This window comes from Corylus avellana, chromosome 2 (assembly GCF_965113065.1).
Source record: "Corylus avellana chromosome 2, dhCorAvel1.hap1.2, whole genome shotgun sequence".
Classification (NCBI taxonomy): Eukaryota; Viridiplantae; Streptophyta; class Magnoliopsida; order Fagales; family Betulaceae; genus Corylus; species Corylus avellana.
Window position 1 is genome coordinate 5,093,657 of NC_142491.1, and position 16,942 is coordinate 5,110,598.

General features: G+C 37.0%; 3 protein-coding genes across 4 annotated transcripts; 2 read left to right on the forward strand and 1 right to left on the reverse strand.

Annotated features, from left to right (window-relative positions):
* Positions 1-1,197: 1,197 nt before the first annotated feature.
* On the forward strand, positions 1,198-6,455 carry TWD1 (FKBP-type peptidyl-prolyl cis-trans isomerase family protein). 2 transcript variants are annotated; one of them, XM_059600582.2, is made up of 8 exons: positions 1,198-1,343; positions 1,645-1,721; positions 2,339-2,521; positions 3,853-3,942; positions 4,509-4,693; positions 4,821-4,943; positions 5,046-5,198; positions 5,904-6,455. In XM_059600582.2, the coding sequence occupies exons 2-8, from the start codon at positions 1,685-1,687 to the stop codon at positions 6,228-6,230; spliced, it is 1,098 nt and encodes a 365-aa protein (XP_059456565.2). In that variant the 5' UTR covers positions 1,198-1,343; positions 1,645-1,684; the 3' UTR covers positions 6,231-6,455. The 2 variants fall into 2 exon arrangements, with proteins under 2 accessions (XP_059456565.2, XP_059456578.2); XM_059600595.2 differs by lacking the exon at positions 1,198-1,343 and adding an exon at positions 1,372-1,524.
* Positions 6,456-7,483: 1,028 nt separating this feature from the next.
* On the reverse strand, positions 7,484-8,097 carry LOC148587236 (RNA/RNP complex-1-interacting phosphatase). Its single transcript, XM_088513901.1, has one exon. It carries the CDS (start codon positions 7,960-7,962, stop codon positions 7,603-7,605), a length of 360 nt encoding a protein of 119 aa, XP_088370027.1. The 5' UTR covers positions 7,963-8,097; the 3' UTR covers positions 7,484-7,602.
* Positions 8,098-11,330: 3,233 nt separating this feature from the next.
* TTA2 (fibronectin type III domain protein (DUF1423)) lies at positions 11,331-16,867 on the forward strand. The gene is made up of 2 exons (XM_059590368.2): positions 11,331-14,943; positions 15,974-16,867. The coding sequence occupies exons 1-2, from the start codon at positions 11,679-11,681 to the stop codon at positions 16,531-16,533; spliced, it is 3,825 nt and encodes a 1,274-aa protein (XP_059446351.2). The 5' UTR covers positions 11,331-11,678; the 3' UTR covers positions 16,534-16,867.
* The last annotated feature ends 75 nt before the right edge of the window (positions 16,868-16,942 follow it).

Below are 16,942 nucleotides of genomic sequence, written 5' to 3' on the forward strand. Positions count from 1 at the left end.
ATTAATTAAATTTTTTATTTTTTATTAACTTAAACGAAAGCAAAATCTACCACTACATATGGGTTTGAGATTATCCATATTCAATCCGGTTATTATGGAAACACGTGATTATATATGTGTGAGGAATTGCAATAAAGTTGTAATCCTCTAAAAATAAAAATTATTATTTAAAGTCTTGTGGGGTCAATAGAGAAAAGAATAAAAGAATAAAAGAAAGCAAAAAAGAAAAGTAGAAAGAAAGAAAGAAATATAATTCCCACGTGACACACGTTCTCCGTGATGTGCATGCTCCACAAGTGTAAACACCATTTTTCCTTTTTTTTTTTTTTTTTTTTTTTTTTTTTTTTTTTTAAAGAAGGTTGCGTTTGGAATTGCGATTTTGTAAGAATAATTTGTGTTTTTAAAATATATCGTAAAACGTAAGACGTTTGACATTGCGATTTAAAACGCACTTAATTTAAAATAGGAAAAAAATCTGCGATTTCAATAACCAGGTTAGGAGGTATTTATTTGAAAAAATGCGAATTTAAACTAAAATCATGAATTCGCATAACAAATATTTAATAAAAAAATACTTTTAAACATGTTTTACCAAACGCCATTACAATTTTAAAAAGTAGCGATTTAAAAAATGACACGTATTGTAACAACAATCACAAACAGACCCGAAGTAAGAACAAACAAAATTTAATTTACGAAAAAAATTATATTTAGCTCATAAGATTTCATTGAATTTGGATTTAGTCATTGGATTTTTATTTTCAAGAATAAAGTTTTTATTTTTGGCTCAAGTTTTCAATTAATTCATCGATCACTTTACCATCAAAGTTAACATTTTTTATTTGCCACATGTATTTTATTTGACACACCAAAATCTATTTGAGCGTCAAAGTTAGCGGTTTATCTATGTAATCTCCACCTACAATAGCATAATTCAAAACTTATTTTGTCTTTAAAATCGTGAGTTTTTTAAAATATACTTCTTGCTTGCGATCTAAAATAATAGAATTTTTATTTAATTTTTTAAACCGTCATTTAAAAAAAAAAAAACAAAACAAAAAAAACCTTTTTTTTTTTGTCAGTTAAAACAAAATTAGTCCCTTAATTTTATTTTTTAATTTTTAAAATTTATATATTGAATTTCCTACAGTTTAAAATCTCTCCCTGCAGCACGTGTGCCAGATGCAACAGAACAATTAAGTTGAAGTACTCGGAATTTGATCGCTTTTGTTTGTCTCTGGAATCTTCTTCGATCGTTGAAAAACCAAAACAATCATCTTGTCGCATTTGCCCAACAAATTATCAAAGCGCAAAGCCCTCCGATCCTACTCCTCCCACTGCAAGTAAACCTATTCTCACTCTCTCTCTCTCTCTCTCTCTCTCTACGATCCGTTTGCTTGCTGAGAAAATCTTTGGGAGCGTGGAAGAGAAAATTTTGAAGCTTTGGATTTTTGTGGGTGTATTTGTTTTTTTAAAGAAATGAAGTCAACTGAGCTAAACTGGTCCTTTTAGAAGCTCAGCTGAGTGGGGTTTTCTCCTTTTCCAGCTACATTTTCTCAGTTACCAAACGGAGCGTAGAATCTACTCGTTTGTTCAAATTGTGTATGTACTGATTGGTGCTTTATTTGACTTGGGTCTGTGCAGAAATCTGAGGAAAGGCCTTCGGTTTGTCGAGTTTTGAAGAATGGATGAAGTTCAGGAGCAGCAAAGTCAACCACTTGGTGAGCTAATAAACATTTGAGCTTCAATTTGCAGAATCAAATATTTGATCTTTTTGTTGTTATTCTGTGTTTGAAGATTTTATATCGAAAGTTATATATGTTTAACCTTTGGATTTTTCACCCAATTCGGTTAGTTAATATGCTGGATTGATGACCCATTTTAGTGCTTATCTGGAAACTTTTGAAGATGTTTGGTTGATATTTGTTATGGGCCATTGCAATAATTCTGAGCTGTTTTATGTATCACAACACATAGTGAAAGGAAATTCCAAGCTTAATTTGTAAAGAAAGTATAGTAGATTTGCACATTGCTACTTCTTGTTACTTTTTTTTTTTTTTTGGCTTATATTAAGCTTAAAGTATGCTGGATGGTGGGAGGTGTATAGATGTATTCTTTGTTGCTCTAACGACTACACATAGTCTTGCTAGAGTGCTCCCTCTTTGATTTCACCTTATTATCAACAATAAGATTGTTCTTTTCTCTGTGCATTGGTATGATAGGCATTTGCCAAAAGGACAGTTCTTACCTACACCAATTGTACTGAACTTCACATTTAGGAAGTAAAATCATGAATCATAGTAGGTACTTATACCGTCTATGGCCGTGCCTTTTGCAGATCTAGATAATGAAAATGAAATAGTAGCTGAAAGTGCTGCATTTGTGCATGGGGAACCTCCTCAAGATGCTAATGCCCCCCCAAAAGCTGATTCTGAGGTGGAAATTCTTCATGAGAAAGTCACAAAGCAAATCATTAAGGAAGGCCGTGGTCAGAAACCCTCGAAATATTCAACATGCTTCTGTAAGTGCTGGATGGTTTCTTATTTTTATACTCCTGAATCTTTATCTTGAGAATTAATATATTCTAGTTTTCTTTTTGGTCATCTTTCGCGTCCATGGAAATTAAAATCTTGAAATTCCCGTATCCACAACTAATTAGCAACTAATACTATCATACAATCATTTAGTTGATCTGTTTAAATTCCTGTATTGGTGTCAGGTGTCTGATGTCTGGCATTGAACATGTGATAGTACTTTACCCATTATTTCACTGAAACTTCCAATGATGATTATCTTTAGAAGTTATATATCATAAGGTTGTAGAAAATGGCGTGGCAAAGACTAGACTGATCAATTTGAGGGATCCTTAATTGGCATGCTAAGGTTAAGGCTATAAATATTTACACTGTTGTGAGTGTTTCAGTCATTTTACTAATGCCAGGTAGTTTTATGTTGAAAGTGCTTTATGTTGATAAGGTTTTTTTCCATTTTCTTTTAATATGTTAACAGAAAAAGATATTAATATATTAAAAAAAAAATTTCATGTTCTTTAATTTATCTCATTCCTTGAGCAGAACTGCCAATTTGTTTTGGGGCGATAAATGTTCTCTGATTCATGTGTATCATCTTAAAAGAAGAAGAAATAGTCTTCAAACAAAACAAAAAAAAAAATTGCAATAGTGTTTAACATTTAGATGTAATTAGGCAATGTTATATAATATTGTATATTAACCACCCTTATATAAATCATCTTTCTTCCAATATTTTGGTTAGAAGATATTGGGTTGATTAAATGCTCTTTTCTTTTCTTTTTTCTCTCTACATTTTATATCTTATAATTGTGTCTTGTAAGTTGAGGATTCTGACTCATTGATGTTGGCATGGGATATTATTTTGCCTAGGTCGGCTGGGCAATTCCCAAGTATAGATCAATACTGGAAATCCATTACAAAAGTCTTGCCCAATAGGTTCAGAGAAGTTCTTGGCTCTGTGGCTCCATGCAATTATCTTCATTATTCTCTTCTATTGGCAATCATGTTGCAGTTGTTTTCATATCTAGCAAGCTCATTTCTAAGCTAACATGGCAGCCTGAATTTGATTTTTGGAAGAAATGTTTTTTTTTTTTTTTCTTTTTTTGTAAGTAATCAAGATGTACATAAAAAGCATATTAAGGATTCGTGTTGCCAATCTTAATTAGTTAGGATTAAGCTTAGTTGAGTTGAGTTACAGATTGTTGTGGCATCATGATGCTAGATTGCATCTAGTAATATTATACTCCTCAAAGAAGCTATTAAAAATTGTCTCATGGGATGCTAACTTCTTTATCCTTTCCAAACCACATATGTGTGATAGTGCACTACAGGGCATGGACAGAGAGCACCCAGCACAAGTTTGAAGACACGTGGAATGAACAAAGACCTATTGAGTTGGTATTAGGAAAAGGTATTTGCTATATGATCCTGATTCTTTGTTTTTTTAAATGAAAAAATATCTGCATGAAACTTTGCCTGAATAGTCTTATTGTAATTCCACTCTGTCGGTTTTATTAGTTCCCTCTAAGCTATACTTTTCTATATATGATTATTTCAGGCCATACCTTCTGAGTAACTGATAGTGGTGTTTATTATATTTAGCTCAGTGATTTATATAGATGAATGGGCGAAAATGGCATAGTGATTCATTAACGTTCATTTCTATGTGGAGTTTGTAGCAAATGGACTACGGAAGTTAATGGGATGGTTATTTCCAAAATGTTGATGAAAGTGTAAAATATCCATTTTATTGTTCTAAATTAGATTAAATGTGAAGATTAAAAACCAACAGAAGGAAAAGAATATTGGGGAATACGGCTGCCATAAACTACAGATAAACATGCCTAGCACACTCTTTTTGACACATTTGCATGTACATATGCATTGTAATCATTTAAGTATCAGTTAAATATTTACCTGCTGTAATGTTCTATAGGACATGTTATAGAACAATGATGTATTTACTTACTGCAACAGAGAAGAAAGAAATGGCTGGTTTGGCTATTGGTTTGTCCAGCATGACATCTGGTGAACATGCCCTGTTACATGTGGGCTGGGAATTCGGTTATGGGGAAGAAGGAAGCTTTTCTTTCCCAAATGTTCCACCCAGGGCAGACGTAATATATGAAGTTGAGCTCATTGGGTTTGATGAGACAAAAGAAGTAAGTTGCTCTTAAATGACTTTCCAAGTATTTCTGGATGTTCAAAGTTTCTGTTTGATTGTATGAGCTTGAATACGTAGGATTGCTAACAGCACATATATGTGGTGATGAATACTGCATTTCATAGGGGAAAACTCGTGGTGACATGACTGTGGAAGAAAGGATTGGTGCCGCAGATCGAAGAAAGATGGATGGAAATACTTTTTTTAAGGAAGAAAAACTGGAGGAGGCTATGCAACAATATTCGATGGTTACACACTTATGTTCCTTAAATATTACTGTTTCTCAGCATCTGAGTTTATACATAATTTTTCTTTTCTAAGCAAGTCCTGATCATTTTTCTTCATGTCAGGCCATCACATATATGAACGATGACTTCATGTTCCAGCTGTTTGGAAAGTACAGGGACATGGCTTTAGCTGTTAAGAATCCATGTCACCTTAACATGGCAGCATGCCTAATAAAGCTCAATCGCTATGAAGAAGCGATCGTGCAATGCAGCATTGTAAGTACATGGACATATTTCAATTTATTTGAATGCAAAAATATTTTTCGTCTTTGGTTTTGACAAATATTAAAGAAAACTTGAGTTGGCATATTTATGTCACAAACCTACATTTTCATCTGTCTTTTTGACATGGATGGAAAAAACTTGTGTTTTCTTCTAATGGTGAATCAATTTAAAGATCTATGTGCCACCTGGATATGCCCTCAGGAATTATACTAATTGCTTACCAGCCCAGATATAAACATTTAAAAACACTTAAGAACCCTATTGACATGGTCTTGCTACTCTTGTAATTTCAGTCTTTTTGTTCACTGGCGCGCTGTATGGCGTTCTTTTTCTTTTCTGTTTTTTTTTCCCATTTGAATCTACGAAAGTATGAGGGTAAAAAATCTTAAAAGTTGCTTCCTTTCTTTCTGTAACTCCTTTGGATAACTCATTATAGGGTAACTTCTTTTTCCCCCATCAAAGGTTTCTTAATGAAAAATCTACCAGCTGTTTGCACACAACCCAAAACACAGATATACACAAAATATCAAGTGATATTTTGTGATGGGCAACAAACATTTTAGAAAACAACATTCTCTCTCTCTCTCATGTAATCAACACCCATGAATATGGTGATCAATGAGATTTCTATAACATTAACACTTACTTAATTATTTATGAAACAAATGGATTTTTGATGTGATGATGGGCTCACAGGTGTTGTCAGAGGATGAAAACAATGTCAAAGCCCTGTTTAGACGTGGCAAAGCTAGAGCAGAACTTGGGCAAACAGATGCTGCCCGGGAGGACTTCCTAAAGGCACAGAAATTTGCACCTGAAGACAAAGCAATTGCAAGGGAGTTACGTTTGATTGCAGAGCATGACAAGGCTGTTTATCAGAAGCAAAGGGAGATTTATAAAGGAATCTTTGGACCAAGACCTGAACCCAAACCAAAGCGATTTAATCGGCTGGTTCTCTTTTGGCAATGGCTGTTGTCACTCTTCTATGGCCTCTTCAGGCGTGGAGGGCACAAAGCAGACTAATCAAAAGTCTTCATGAGCAGATGGGCAAGAGGTTTTTTGTATACTAAGCAAATATGATATTTCTGGTGTTGAATGTTTACTGTCCAAAGGTTTCAGTGACAGAGACATCCAGTTGTTTCTTCAAGTGTAGGCTATGCTGAGGCCCAAGATGCGTTTATAAAGTAACTTTTGACATTCTAATAGGACCCTAAAACAATGAATTTGTTAAGAACAGTTTTCAGTTTTCTTTGTGTCTTACACTAATCAATTCACACTTGCAAAAGAGAAAAGAAATAAACAATGGAGTCTGCCGGAGGATACTGGCTGATGCTTAAGTCAGCAAAATGTTTTAAGAATATAAGTGATAATGCTAATGCACAGAGTTTTAGACATAGATCAAAAGTCATTTAAACGTGGATCAAAAGTCATTTTTATCTGGCTATGAGTTACTTTTTGCAGTGGCTTGTTTCCAACTGCTTTCAGTCAGTTTCTGTACCACAACCCATCTTTCTTGGGTGATTCATCCCACGTTCTCCTGAACATGGCTTGTCCCATTTTTCTCTTCTCCGGTGCAAATGGTGGCCTAGGCCAACAGGTTCATCCTTGGGATTGACATTATATTTTAAAGGACTTCATACATAGATGTTGCTGATGAGCAATGGAGCTGCTATGTGGATGTTCAATGATTGGGCAGTTCTGAGAGGTGAATTATCAAAGAAGTTGCCTGTTTTTATGCAAATTCAAGGCAGCAGTATGATTTATGGTATCATCTAGGCCAGCAGCTCATTCCCTCAAATGAATGAGCTTTGTGCATCACTAATTATCTTCTAATGGTTTTGTGCAAATGGGCCTATTAGAAAAACTTTTTGCAGCAATGAGGAAATCCATTTCAACATATGTTATTGTTACCATATTTAAATGGATTAAGCTTCTAAATTGAGAGTGATTATGGCTTCGCAATTTATATGCATTTTAAAATAGAAATTGACAGTTTGAAAACATGATGTGTTTTTTTTTCTTCATTTTCTTGCAGTGTGTACATATGCACATTTTTTAAGACATAAATTACACTCAAAAGTTTTATCAAACGCTTAACTATGATTTTATTAATTGTGTTTTAAAATTATTATCTATTCAAATTGTACTTTTCAAACAGCTAAAAGTCAAACATCTCTAATCCAGCTTTTCTTGCACATAATAAATATTCCACATAATGCTGAAGTATAGCATTAATAATTTGACTATGTTCTTTGTTGAATTTGTTAGCCCAAACATGGAAACTTCCTTGCACCACAAATATATTATAAAACTTTTTTCTACATGAAATTGCAAACAGAGAAGAGATTAATCTGAAAGCACCACCCTATCTACATCAGCTAACACATAAAACATTCTACCATAGTTGCTTTGGCATGGACATCCAAGCAAAATAAGCACAAACAAGCTTCTGTGATATGTACACATAAACAGCAAATGATAAACTCATCAAAGTCAGATCTTTCCAATCACCCTTCTGCTTTGGGCTCAAATTCTCTCTCAGAATCTTCCCAAACTTCACAAAACCAACAGAAGATCTCTGCAACAGCAACTTCCTTTTGCTCTCTTCTTCCTTGGTTCTGGGGTTAGAGGTATCCACTGGTTTGTGTCTTTGGCAACATGAAAGGATGAGTGTTCTTGGGCTGCTGCTCTTTTTGAATTCTTGATATGTGATGGGTTTTCTGTGGAATGAATGGCCAATTGAAAGAGCAGCCATGGAAGGTAAATGAGGCTTTGATTTGAAGTTAAGGTGGGTGGGATGGAGAAGATGGGTTTTGTTCAAGGAGGGGTTTTGTACTTTTGTTTGACCTCATCATTCAAAAAGAAGATAACCCATCAGCCTCAGTGGCTGCTAGTGCAATAGAAAATATCTTTCATGTAACTACAAAATATATACATATCTTTCATTTGAAAACAAATTACTCCTATTTACCTTAAGACTTTTAGGGCAAACAATGTGGCCCAAATTGAAAAAGTTACCATTACACTCTTTCCTCTTCCATTTCCCTATCTACATCAATTTTGGCATGTTTTAATTTTTTTTTCACCCTAAAGTCAACAAGAAAATTAAAAATTTAGAGGAGGCTCAAGTACATTTTTCTAGTAACAACGTTAACTATGACAATATGTGTTCGTACATTGAGTTTAAGTTTTGTTAAGATATGATTATAAGACTATATAGATCAAGTTTTGTGTAAGGCATAAGTATAAGATGATTTAATGACATATCAATTTAATAAACTTCAACTTTATCCTTATCAAATAAGCTATGAAATACCCACTAATTAGTGCAAATTTAGACATGAAATTAAGGTAATAAATTTTGTTAAAGTATTAATTAAATATTTAAATTCACAATTTTTTAGGCCAACAGTTACCAATCCACTGCATTGACTTATCCTCGTGGTCTCCACACCATTCAAATGTGCTTATCCCTTCTTTCAGCATTTTGACTGTTCCACGTGTGGCTTCTTCAGCAAGCTCATCCTAGTGGTGGGCCAACCAAATACCATCCAACGGCTCTGATTCGAAACTCCAAACTTAATCTACACCCTTAACGTACACCATCAGACACAGTGTCAGAGAACAGGTCAAAAGAAAAGTAATCCTGTGACGTCAAAAGTCCATGATGGAGTCAAACTGTCCTTACTTTTCAAACGTGTTCTACACCCGCTCTGAGATTCTAACACGTGTAAAATATAACACGTGGTCGATAGAGATCGAGAGTTTAGCATCATATACACGGTAGAGGGTAGGGAAAATATATGAGTGAGAAATCAATTAACTGGCACGGCTGGCCCAGGTTTTAAGGAAAATAGACCCACAAAAGTGTTGCAGGTTGCAGAATTTGGCATCCTGAGATCCAATCATATTGCGCCACGTAAGTGTACTATGACTCAAGGGTCAATGCAAAGTAATTTAATTTGCATTTGATATGGGTGATGGGGTTGGTATTGTATGGTACAAAGTCCATCAAGAAGTGTTATAAGTTTTAACAAAACTTTTATTTTTAAATTTTTTCAATAAATAAAGTTTCATATTTTTAGGTTCCATTCCTAAGTAGATAGCATTTTAATAAAGTAATTAATTTCTTGTCTTTTGCATACACTTTTTCTTCATAGCCAATTTTGCGAATAATAAGTTATTACATACATAATTTATAATTTCGATGATGCAATTAATTGCACGGCCAAATTCAAGTAGCAAACACTTGTAAAACAATTGGAGACATTCATAGACTTGCTAAAAATTTGCCGGTAATGAACTCTTTGATACTTAAATCAACCAAAAAATTAAAATATAGGGTTTTTCGAATTAAGTATATAGATATGGGCGTTGGATAGTTTTGGCCTTAGTCGGATATCAAGCAAATTGAATTTAAATCGTATTGAAATCACTTCATAGTTATCTTCAGTACTACAAGTCTAACATTCTTTTAACGTGGGTTATTGTCTTCATTTAAGTAGATGTTACACTGATATGGTTAGTCGAATTATCTAGGTTTCCTATCATCTGTTCTCTACTAAATTCCTTTATGTTGGTGTTCGTGATCAAGATGAAACTATCGGTTTGAGCTTTATCATCATGGCCCGAATATTAAGTTTACAGGTCGTTTTCTTGACAAAATTTGGTCAAGTGTATTAATGTATATATGGTCTTTCGATAATAATATAAATATAATTTTTTTTTTGTTGCACATGCAATTTCGTCTTAATACTCATAGGCAACCTCTTAGATTTCTTAATCTTTAAATGAAACCATTGTCCATGTCGTTGATCACAATACTAACAAAATCACATGGTACACTTCCTAATGAGTCTTGTTTAGTCAACTAATCATCAATTGAGGAAAACAATCTTTGTTATTTTTTTAACTTCATTATTAATAAAAGTGACTTGAATGTTCTAACTTCTAAGACCCAAGCTTTAATAAAGAAAACAATTTGAATAGTTTTTTAAAAAAAGTTTTGTTCATCTATGTAGTTTAATTCCACTTGCAAAATAATAAGATAAGCAATAACTTCAAACCATTTAAATAACTACATCTACCTCATATACCATGTTCTCAACAAGACCTTCATTACCCATAGATTTTTAAAGGAGAATTTAAAGTTGTATGCATGCTTAGCACATAAGCATAGGCATGCATCCCATTCTAATATTCTCTCAAAATTCACTCATGACTCTCATCATTCTTCCTTTTTGTCTTTCAAATTGGCTTGATAACAAAGAGGAAAAAAATATATATATTGGACTTTATGAGACAAATTTATCCTCAAAATTTGGTAGAAAAAAAAATGATTTATTATAATATATATTAAACTAATGCGTGTTTAAATTGCATTTAATTCTTACATATATTTTTTGTTTAATAGACAAAACTTGAGATAAACTCAAGATAAAAGAACAACTGCTCAGTTATAAATATCTAAACAATTTTAGAAGTTGGAATACTCTTTTCATGGGAACTATTGGGGAATGCTAAATAGATATTATTTTCTAAAAAAGTAAAAAAGAAAGTGTCTTTTATCTCTCTTACTTGATATTTAAAAAATAATATTTACTTAAAATTAGGAGGACATGAGAAGAACACTAGGAGAGCGAGCGCCTATTATTTCTCGGAAACTATTTCAAGTAAAATAAAGTGAATTAATTTAATGTTAAAATTTTTATTTATTGCACTTAATAAAGTATATGGTGACACGTTATTTAAAATTTTAATTTACTTGATAATATATATATATATATATATATATATATATATATATATAGATGTGTATTTTAAACTATAAGTCTTTCTTATCTCTCTTTACTTAATAAAAAAAAAAAAACTGTAAAAAAAGAAAAGAAAAGAAAGATGGCATTTTTTTAAACTCACTACTCACCTTCGTCTATTCTGAAATGTCAAAGATAAAGACAGATGGAACCACGTGAGTGCTCCACCAAACACACTTCCACTAGACTCCACTGCACTCTACCCAAACTCCTTCCCCAACTACCCTACGCCGCTGGGCGCATTACGCACCCTCCCCCCCACCCCACCACTTTTTTTTTTCCTCTTCCTTTCCCATACACAAACGTTGCGTACACAACTCTCTCTCTCTCTCTCTCTCTTTCCTCAGTAGTTAAAACTGCGTTGACTGTGAGCTATCAACACCTTTTTCCAATTATGCCCTCCATCAACTCGAACATTCTCACCGACGTCCCGCCGCGAACCATCTCCGGCTCATCTCCGGGACGCCCTACCCCGTAAATTTATCCTAATATCGGGGGCAAAAAGGAACCAAAAGGTAAAAGGCTCATAACAAGCTCAATCAACCTCTTACCAGCAAAAGAAAAACCCTAGCTTTCGTTTTGGGGGGTGGCAGAGTCGGTAAATTCGTGCATGAATTTTGGGCGAAAGAGAAGGCGTACGATTTCGTAGCTTCGGAGAATGAAGAGGTTGAGGCCTAGCGACGATCTCGATTCGACGTCATATGGAGATAAATGCAAAGATCCGAACCCGAATTTGAACTCGGGTTCGAATACGAACCGGTCGTCGTCGCACAGGGGCTTCTACTACAAGTCGCCCGAGAATGTGCGGATCAAGGGTTTGTTGTCTTCGTCGGCGTCGGTACGGTATGACCGGGACCGATCGGCGGCCGACGAGGATCGGGATGGGTCGAGGATGGTGAGGAAGCGGCCGGAGCACGAGTTCGACGGGGATCGACGGAAGGGAGGCTTCGATCGGTACGGCGGAGGGTACGATCGTAATTTGATGCACCGGTCGGAGAGCTTCTGCGGGGGGTTGTCTTCGTCGTCGGCGGGCAGGAGGGAGTTCCCGAAGGGGTTCCGGTCGGAGCGGTCCTCTTCGGCGGCGATGGATCGGTCCCGGCGGGAGGGGAGCGTGTCTTCGTGGCGGCGATTCGGGGGCAACAACAACAGTGGAAATAAGGACTCGGAGGTTAAGTCGCCGACGGCGAGAATCGGATTGAGGGACGTGAAGTCGCCGTCTTGGTCTAGGGATTCAGCGACGAGCGAATCGACGAGAATGGTTAGGTCTTCGAATTCGGGATCGTCGCCGATAAGAGGCGCAAGAGTATTTTCGAGTTCAAGGACAACGAGAGAGGAGTCCAAGTCGAAGTCGAAGTCGCCGAGTTGGTCGAGGGAATCAGGGGCGAGCGAGCAGCAATCGAGGAGTGTGGAGGTGGAGGCGGAGGCAGAGGTTGTGAAGAAGGTTGCTATTGAGCAGGAGGAGGAGGAGGTGCAGAATGAGAGTAAGAGTAGTAGTGAAATGGAGGAAGGAGAGCTTGAGCCTGAGCCTGAGCCAGAACCAGAATCAAAACCCGAACCTGAAACGGAATCGGAAGCAATTAGAGGGGAATCCGGTCACGAAGTTGAAGCCGAAGCTGAATCCGAGACGAAGGAGGTGAAAGATCATGTCGGGTTGGAGATTGATAGTGAGAAGGAGGTTGAAGTTGGGGGTGTGGAGGTAGGGGGTGATGAAGATAAAGAGAAAGATAGAAAGATAGAGATAGAGACAGAGAGGGAGGTGACCAAGAAGGAGAGTGTTTGTGAGGAGAGGAAAGAAAAGGGGGTTGATGAAGAAGTGCAAGAGAGTAATAGTGATAGTGGTAGTGGTAGTGACAGTGATAGCGAGAACGATTTGATTGATGAGTCGCATGGTGGAAGCGGAAGCGGAAGCGGAAGTGGTGATGAGATTGGAATGGCAGCGAATGATGAAGGTGGTGGTGGTGATAAGGAAGAAGAGGGTGTGAAGGAAGATGGGGAGTGTGAGGAGGAGGAGGAAGTGAAGAAGACTGTGGTTGTTGATGACAAGCCTTTGGGTTTTGAAGAGGAGTGTAAGCAGCAAGGTAAGGAGGGTTTAATAGATCTTGAGGCCAAGGCAGAGTGTGTGGAAGTAGCGGAGTTGAATGAGGAGGAAAATGGAGGAGGGGATGAAGTGAATGTGGGGATTGAAACAGAGGGTTTGAGGACTCAGGATTTCAAGGACAAAGGCAAAAGTGTGTCTATTGAACCTACCCATTCTGCTGAAGATGGTGGCGTGTGGATTGGAAGGGATGCGAGGGATGATGATGATGATGATGATATGGAAGGACCGAGTACTCGGGGTTTTGAGCTGTTCTCGACCTCGCCTGTTAGACGACAGGAGAAAGATGATCGATCGGGTGTTAATAAGAAGGATGAAAAGCTGATGCTAGAGCCGCTTGATCTTTCTCTGAGCTTACCAAATGTTTTGTTACCGATTGGTGCTGCTCCTGATACGAACCAAGCTGCTCCTGGTTCACCTAGTCAAGCAAGGAGTGTTCAGTCCTTGAGCAATACTTTTTGTACTAATTCGGATGGATTAACTGCATCGATGTCTTTTTCAGGTTCTCAGTCGTTTTTCCACAACCCAAGCTGTTCTATGACGCAGAATTCACTGGACAACTTCGAACAATCGGTTGGCAGCCGCCCAATATTTCAGGGAATCGATTGGCAGGGACTGTCCCAGAATGAGTCTAAGCAGAAAGAAGTTCCCTTGTATCATAGAATCTTGATGAATGGAAATGGCACTCATAGTCAGTCCCAAGTATTACAGGGCAGTTCGAATGGTCAAGCTGTGCAAGGACAACATCACAGGGTTTTAGAAGGAAGCTCTAAAATGGGCAATGGGTTAGAAAGGCAGTTGAGCTTTCATAGGCAGTTGTCTGGAGGACAGGCAAGGCACCACGACGATGTTAGATCACCTTCGCAGAGTGTAGGGTCTCATGATATTGGATCAAATTATAGCTTCGACAAGAAACGAGGATTGAGAGAGAAGAGTAGTGGTAGTTTATATAGGACTAGTAGCCAGAAGGAGCTTGAACAGCTTCCGATAGGTGGAGTTGAATTTGTTGAGACGGTCATTGCCCGGATAGTTGCTGAACCAGTACATGTAATGGCTAGGAGATTGCATGAGATGCCTGGACAATCCATAGCGTGTCTAAAAGAGAGCATTCACCAGATCATGCTGAATGTTGACAAGCGACCACAACTACTCGCATTTCAGAAAGCATTGCAGAACAAGTCTGACATAACCATGGAGATGCTACTGAAATCCCATCGGGCTCAGTTGGAAATCTTGGTCGCTTTGAAAACTGGGCTGCCGGATTATCTCCAGCAAGACAACAGTGTTTCACCTACTCATTTGACTGAGGTTTTTCTGAACTTGAAATGCAGAAATCTTACTTGTAAGCAGTCTTTGCCTGTGGATGAATGTGATTGCAAGGTTTGTGGACAGAAGAATGGTTTTTGCAGTGCTTGTATGTGTCTTGTGTGCTCGAAGTTTGACATGGCGTCAAATACATGTAGTTGGGTTGGTTGTGATGTTTGTCTTCATTGGTGCCATGCGGATTGTGCTTTGCGGGAATCTTATATTAGAAACGGAAGGAGTGCTACTAGCGCTTATGGGGCGACCGAGATGCAGTTCCATTGTGTTGCCTGCGATCATCCTTCTGAGATGTTTGGCTTTGTGAAGGAGGTTTTTCAAAGTTTTGCAAAGGATTGGACAGCTGAAACTCTTTCTAGAGAGCTTGAATATGTGAAGAGAATTTTTCGTGACAGCAAGGACATGAGGGGGAGACGACTTCATGAAATTGCTGATCAGATGCTGGCAAGATTGGCAAATAAGTCTGACCTTCATGAGGTTTACAGTTATATCATGGCTTTCCTTAATGGTAAGTTATTTTTATTTGATATCAAGGAATTGCATTGTTTTCCTCCCTGGATAATTATGAGATCAATTTTACTTCTCAACTTGTCATGCACATAGCTACTTTAGATATTTGTACCTGTTTCTTATATTAACTTGTACCGTATGACATAATCTGAGATAGCTTTTTTCTTGTTGTCTCTGGGCTGAAGCCTTGCTTCTTATCTATGATTATGTCCCTTAGGAAATGGTTTGAGTCTTTGAGATAACATTGGCCATTCACAGGATTGTAGCAAAAGGAAGCTAATGGGTTTTAAGAAAAATCAATATTTTTGGCACTGAATAGTTTTTCCAAGTGAAATTGAATGTGCGGCAAATTACTTTTCTTGGAGAAAAATAATGCCCAGTATGTTTGCCTTATTCATCAATCTGTTTCCACGTTCTTTGTGATATATTGTATGATGCATGACAACTTCAGGTATGGGTGAATTTTATTACCAATGTTTTATCGTGAATTTCTGTGATTATGTTTGTGTTATATGTGACTCCGTAGTGATGTTCTAAAGTAGCGTTCAGCAAGTTCTGAATTCAATTTATTCCAAAACCCTTTCATTTTAAGTATAAATCATATCCATCTTTGGTTTGATTGATATTCCATTTGAACTAAACCATTTAAGAATTGATTATTTTATATGAGCCACAATATATTGCTGAGCAACCAAAACCAAGTTGAAGAATTACAAGACTGTCATTTTGATCTGCTTTCTGTAGTTTTTGCATTGAATACCTTTTTTGCTCCCTGACGTTGAGTGTGGTTCTTAGCGTTTGACTTCTGTGATGTAAGTGGTGTTAGAAACTGGTGAACCATTCAATATGATAACTTGGAACTGCAATATTTGCTTCATTGCCAAATCCAAACTGCATTCTTTCTGCTCTGGTGATATTTGCATTGGGTGTGGAATTGGGCAATGGGGAAATATCCAACATTGTTGGTTCTGTTGAAATAGAAAGCTGAACCAGAAGGTTATTATTTACATCATTTGCTTCCAATGCAGATGGCAGCTCTTCCAAGTTAGGCAAGACACCAATCTCATCTGGGAAGGAACAAGGTAAAGAAAGCAATGGGATGGCGGGGCCAAGCCAGGAACCGACGTGGCTAAAATCTGTTTATTCGGAGAAGGGGCCTCAGTTGGAAAGGGCAGCTAGTATGCTCCCTAGCTTCAGTTATGACCGGAACGATAAGCGTACTTTGGAATCCGAGTTGCAGACAAGTGTTCAAAAAGAACCTCTCTTTGATGAATTGGAGAGTATTGTGAAAATCAAACATGCAGAGGCTAAAATGTTTCAAGCACGTGCCGAAAATGCAAGAAGAGAAGCTGAGGGCCTGAAACGCATTGCAATTGCAAAAAGTGAAAAAATTGAAGAGGAGTATATGAGTCGAATTGCAAAGTTGCGGTTGGCTGAGACGGAAGAAATGCGCAAACAAAAATCAGAAGAACTCCAGGCCCTAGAGAGAGCACATAGAGAATACTTCAATATGAAGATGAGGATGGAAGCAGATATTAAAGATCTGTTGCTGAAAATGGAAGCTACAAAACGAAACCTTTCCATGTGATTAGCTGCTGGTCAAGAGGTTTTCTTGTAGAATTGTCTTCTTCTCAGGTAATTGTTCCCTATGTGCCGAAATTTCTATGTTGTATTTTAACATATCATGGTTCCGATCGGCTTTTAGTTCATGATAAGTAGGTGTATTTTCTGTTGTAGGGTTTGTTATTTCATTTTATTTTTCTGTTTGAGCCGCTAACCAGAATTTGTACAGAGACTGCAACATCTCTTTATATGATAAAGAGGGTTTCATTTAGGGTAGCAATATGAAAGAGATAATCATAGATCAAGCTTTTATTTCCTGTAAGAAATTTACTGCAATTGTTATGATCCGTAATTTGGCTGGTTGATTGCATTCAGGATTGGCAATGGAAAGGTGATTTTAGGATTGGCAATGAAAGTGCCCTAACTATGAATTA

Bases quoted from the DNA above. Each gene is read 5' to 3' on its own strand.
- TWD1 (XM_059600582.2), top strand. From the start codon at position 1,685: ATGGATGAAGTTCAGGAGCAGCAAAGTCAACCACTTG. The intron at 1,722-2,338 runs GTGAGCTAATAA...TGCCTTTTGCAG, and splicing joins GCAGCAAAGTCAACCACTTG to ATCTAGATAATGAAAATGAA. The intron at 4,944-5,045 runs GTTACACACTTA...TCTTCATGTCAG, and splicing joins CTATGCAACAATATTCGATG to GCCATCACATATATGAACGA.
- LOC148587236 (XM_088513901.1), bottom strand. From the start codon at position 7,962: ATGGCTGCTCTTTCAATTGGCCATTCATTCCACAGAAAACCCATCACA.
- TTA2 (XM_059590368.2), top strand. From the start codon at position 11,679: ATGAAGAGGTTGAGGCCTAGCGACGATCTCGATTCGACGTCATATGGA. The intron at 14,944-15,973 runs GTAAGTTATTTT...CTTCCAATGCAG, and splicing joins TATCATGGCTTTCCTTAATG to ATGGCAGCTCTTCCAAGTTA.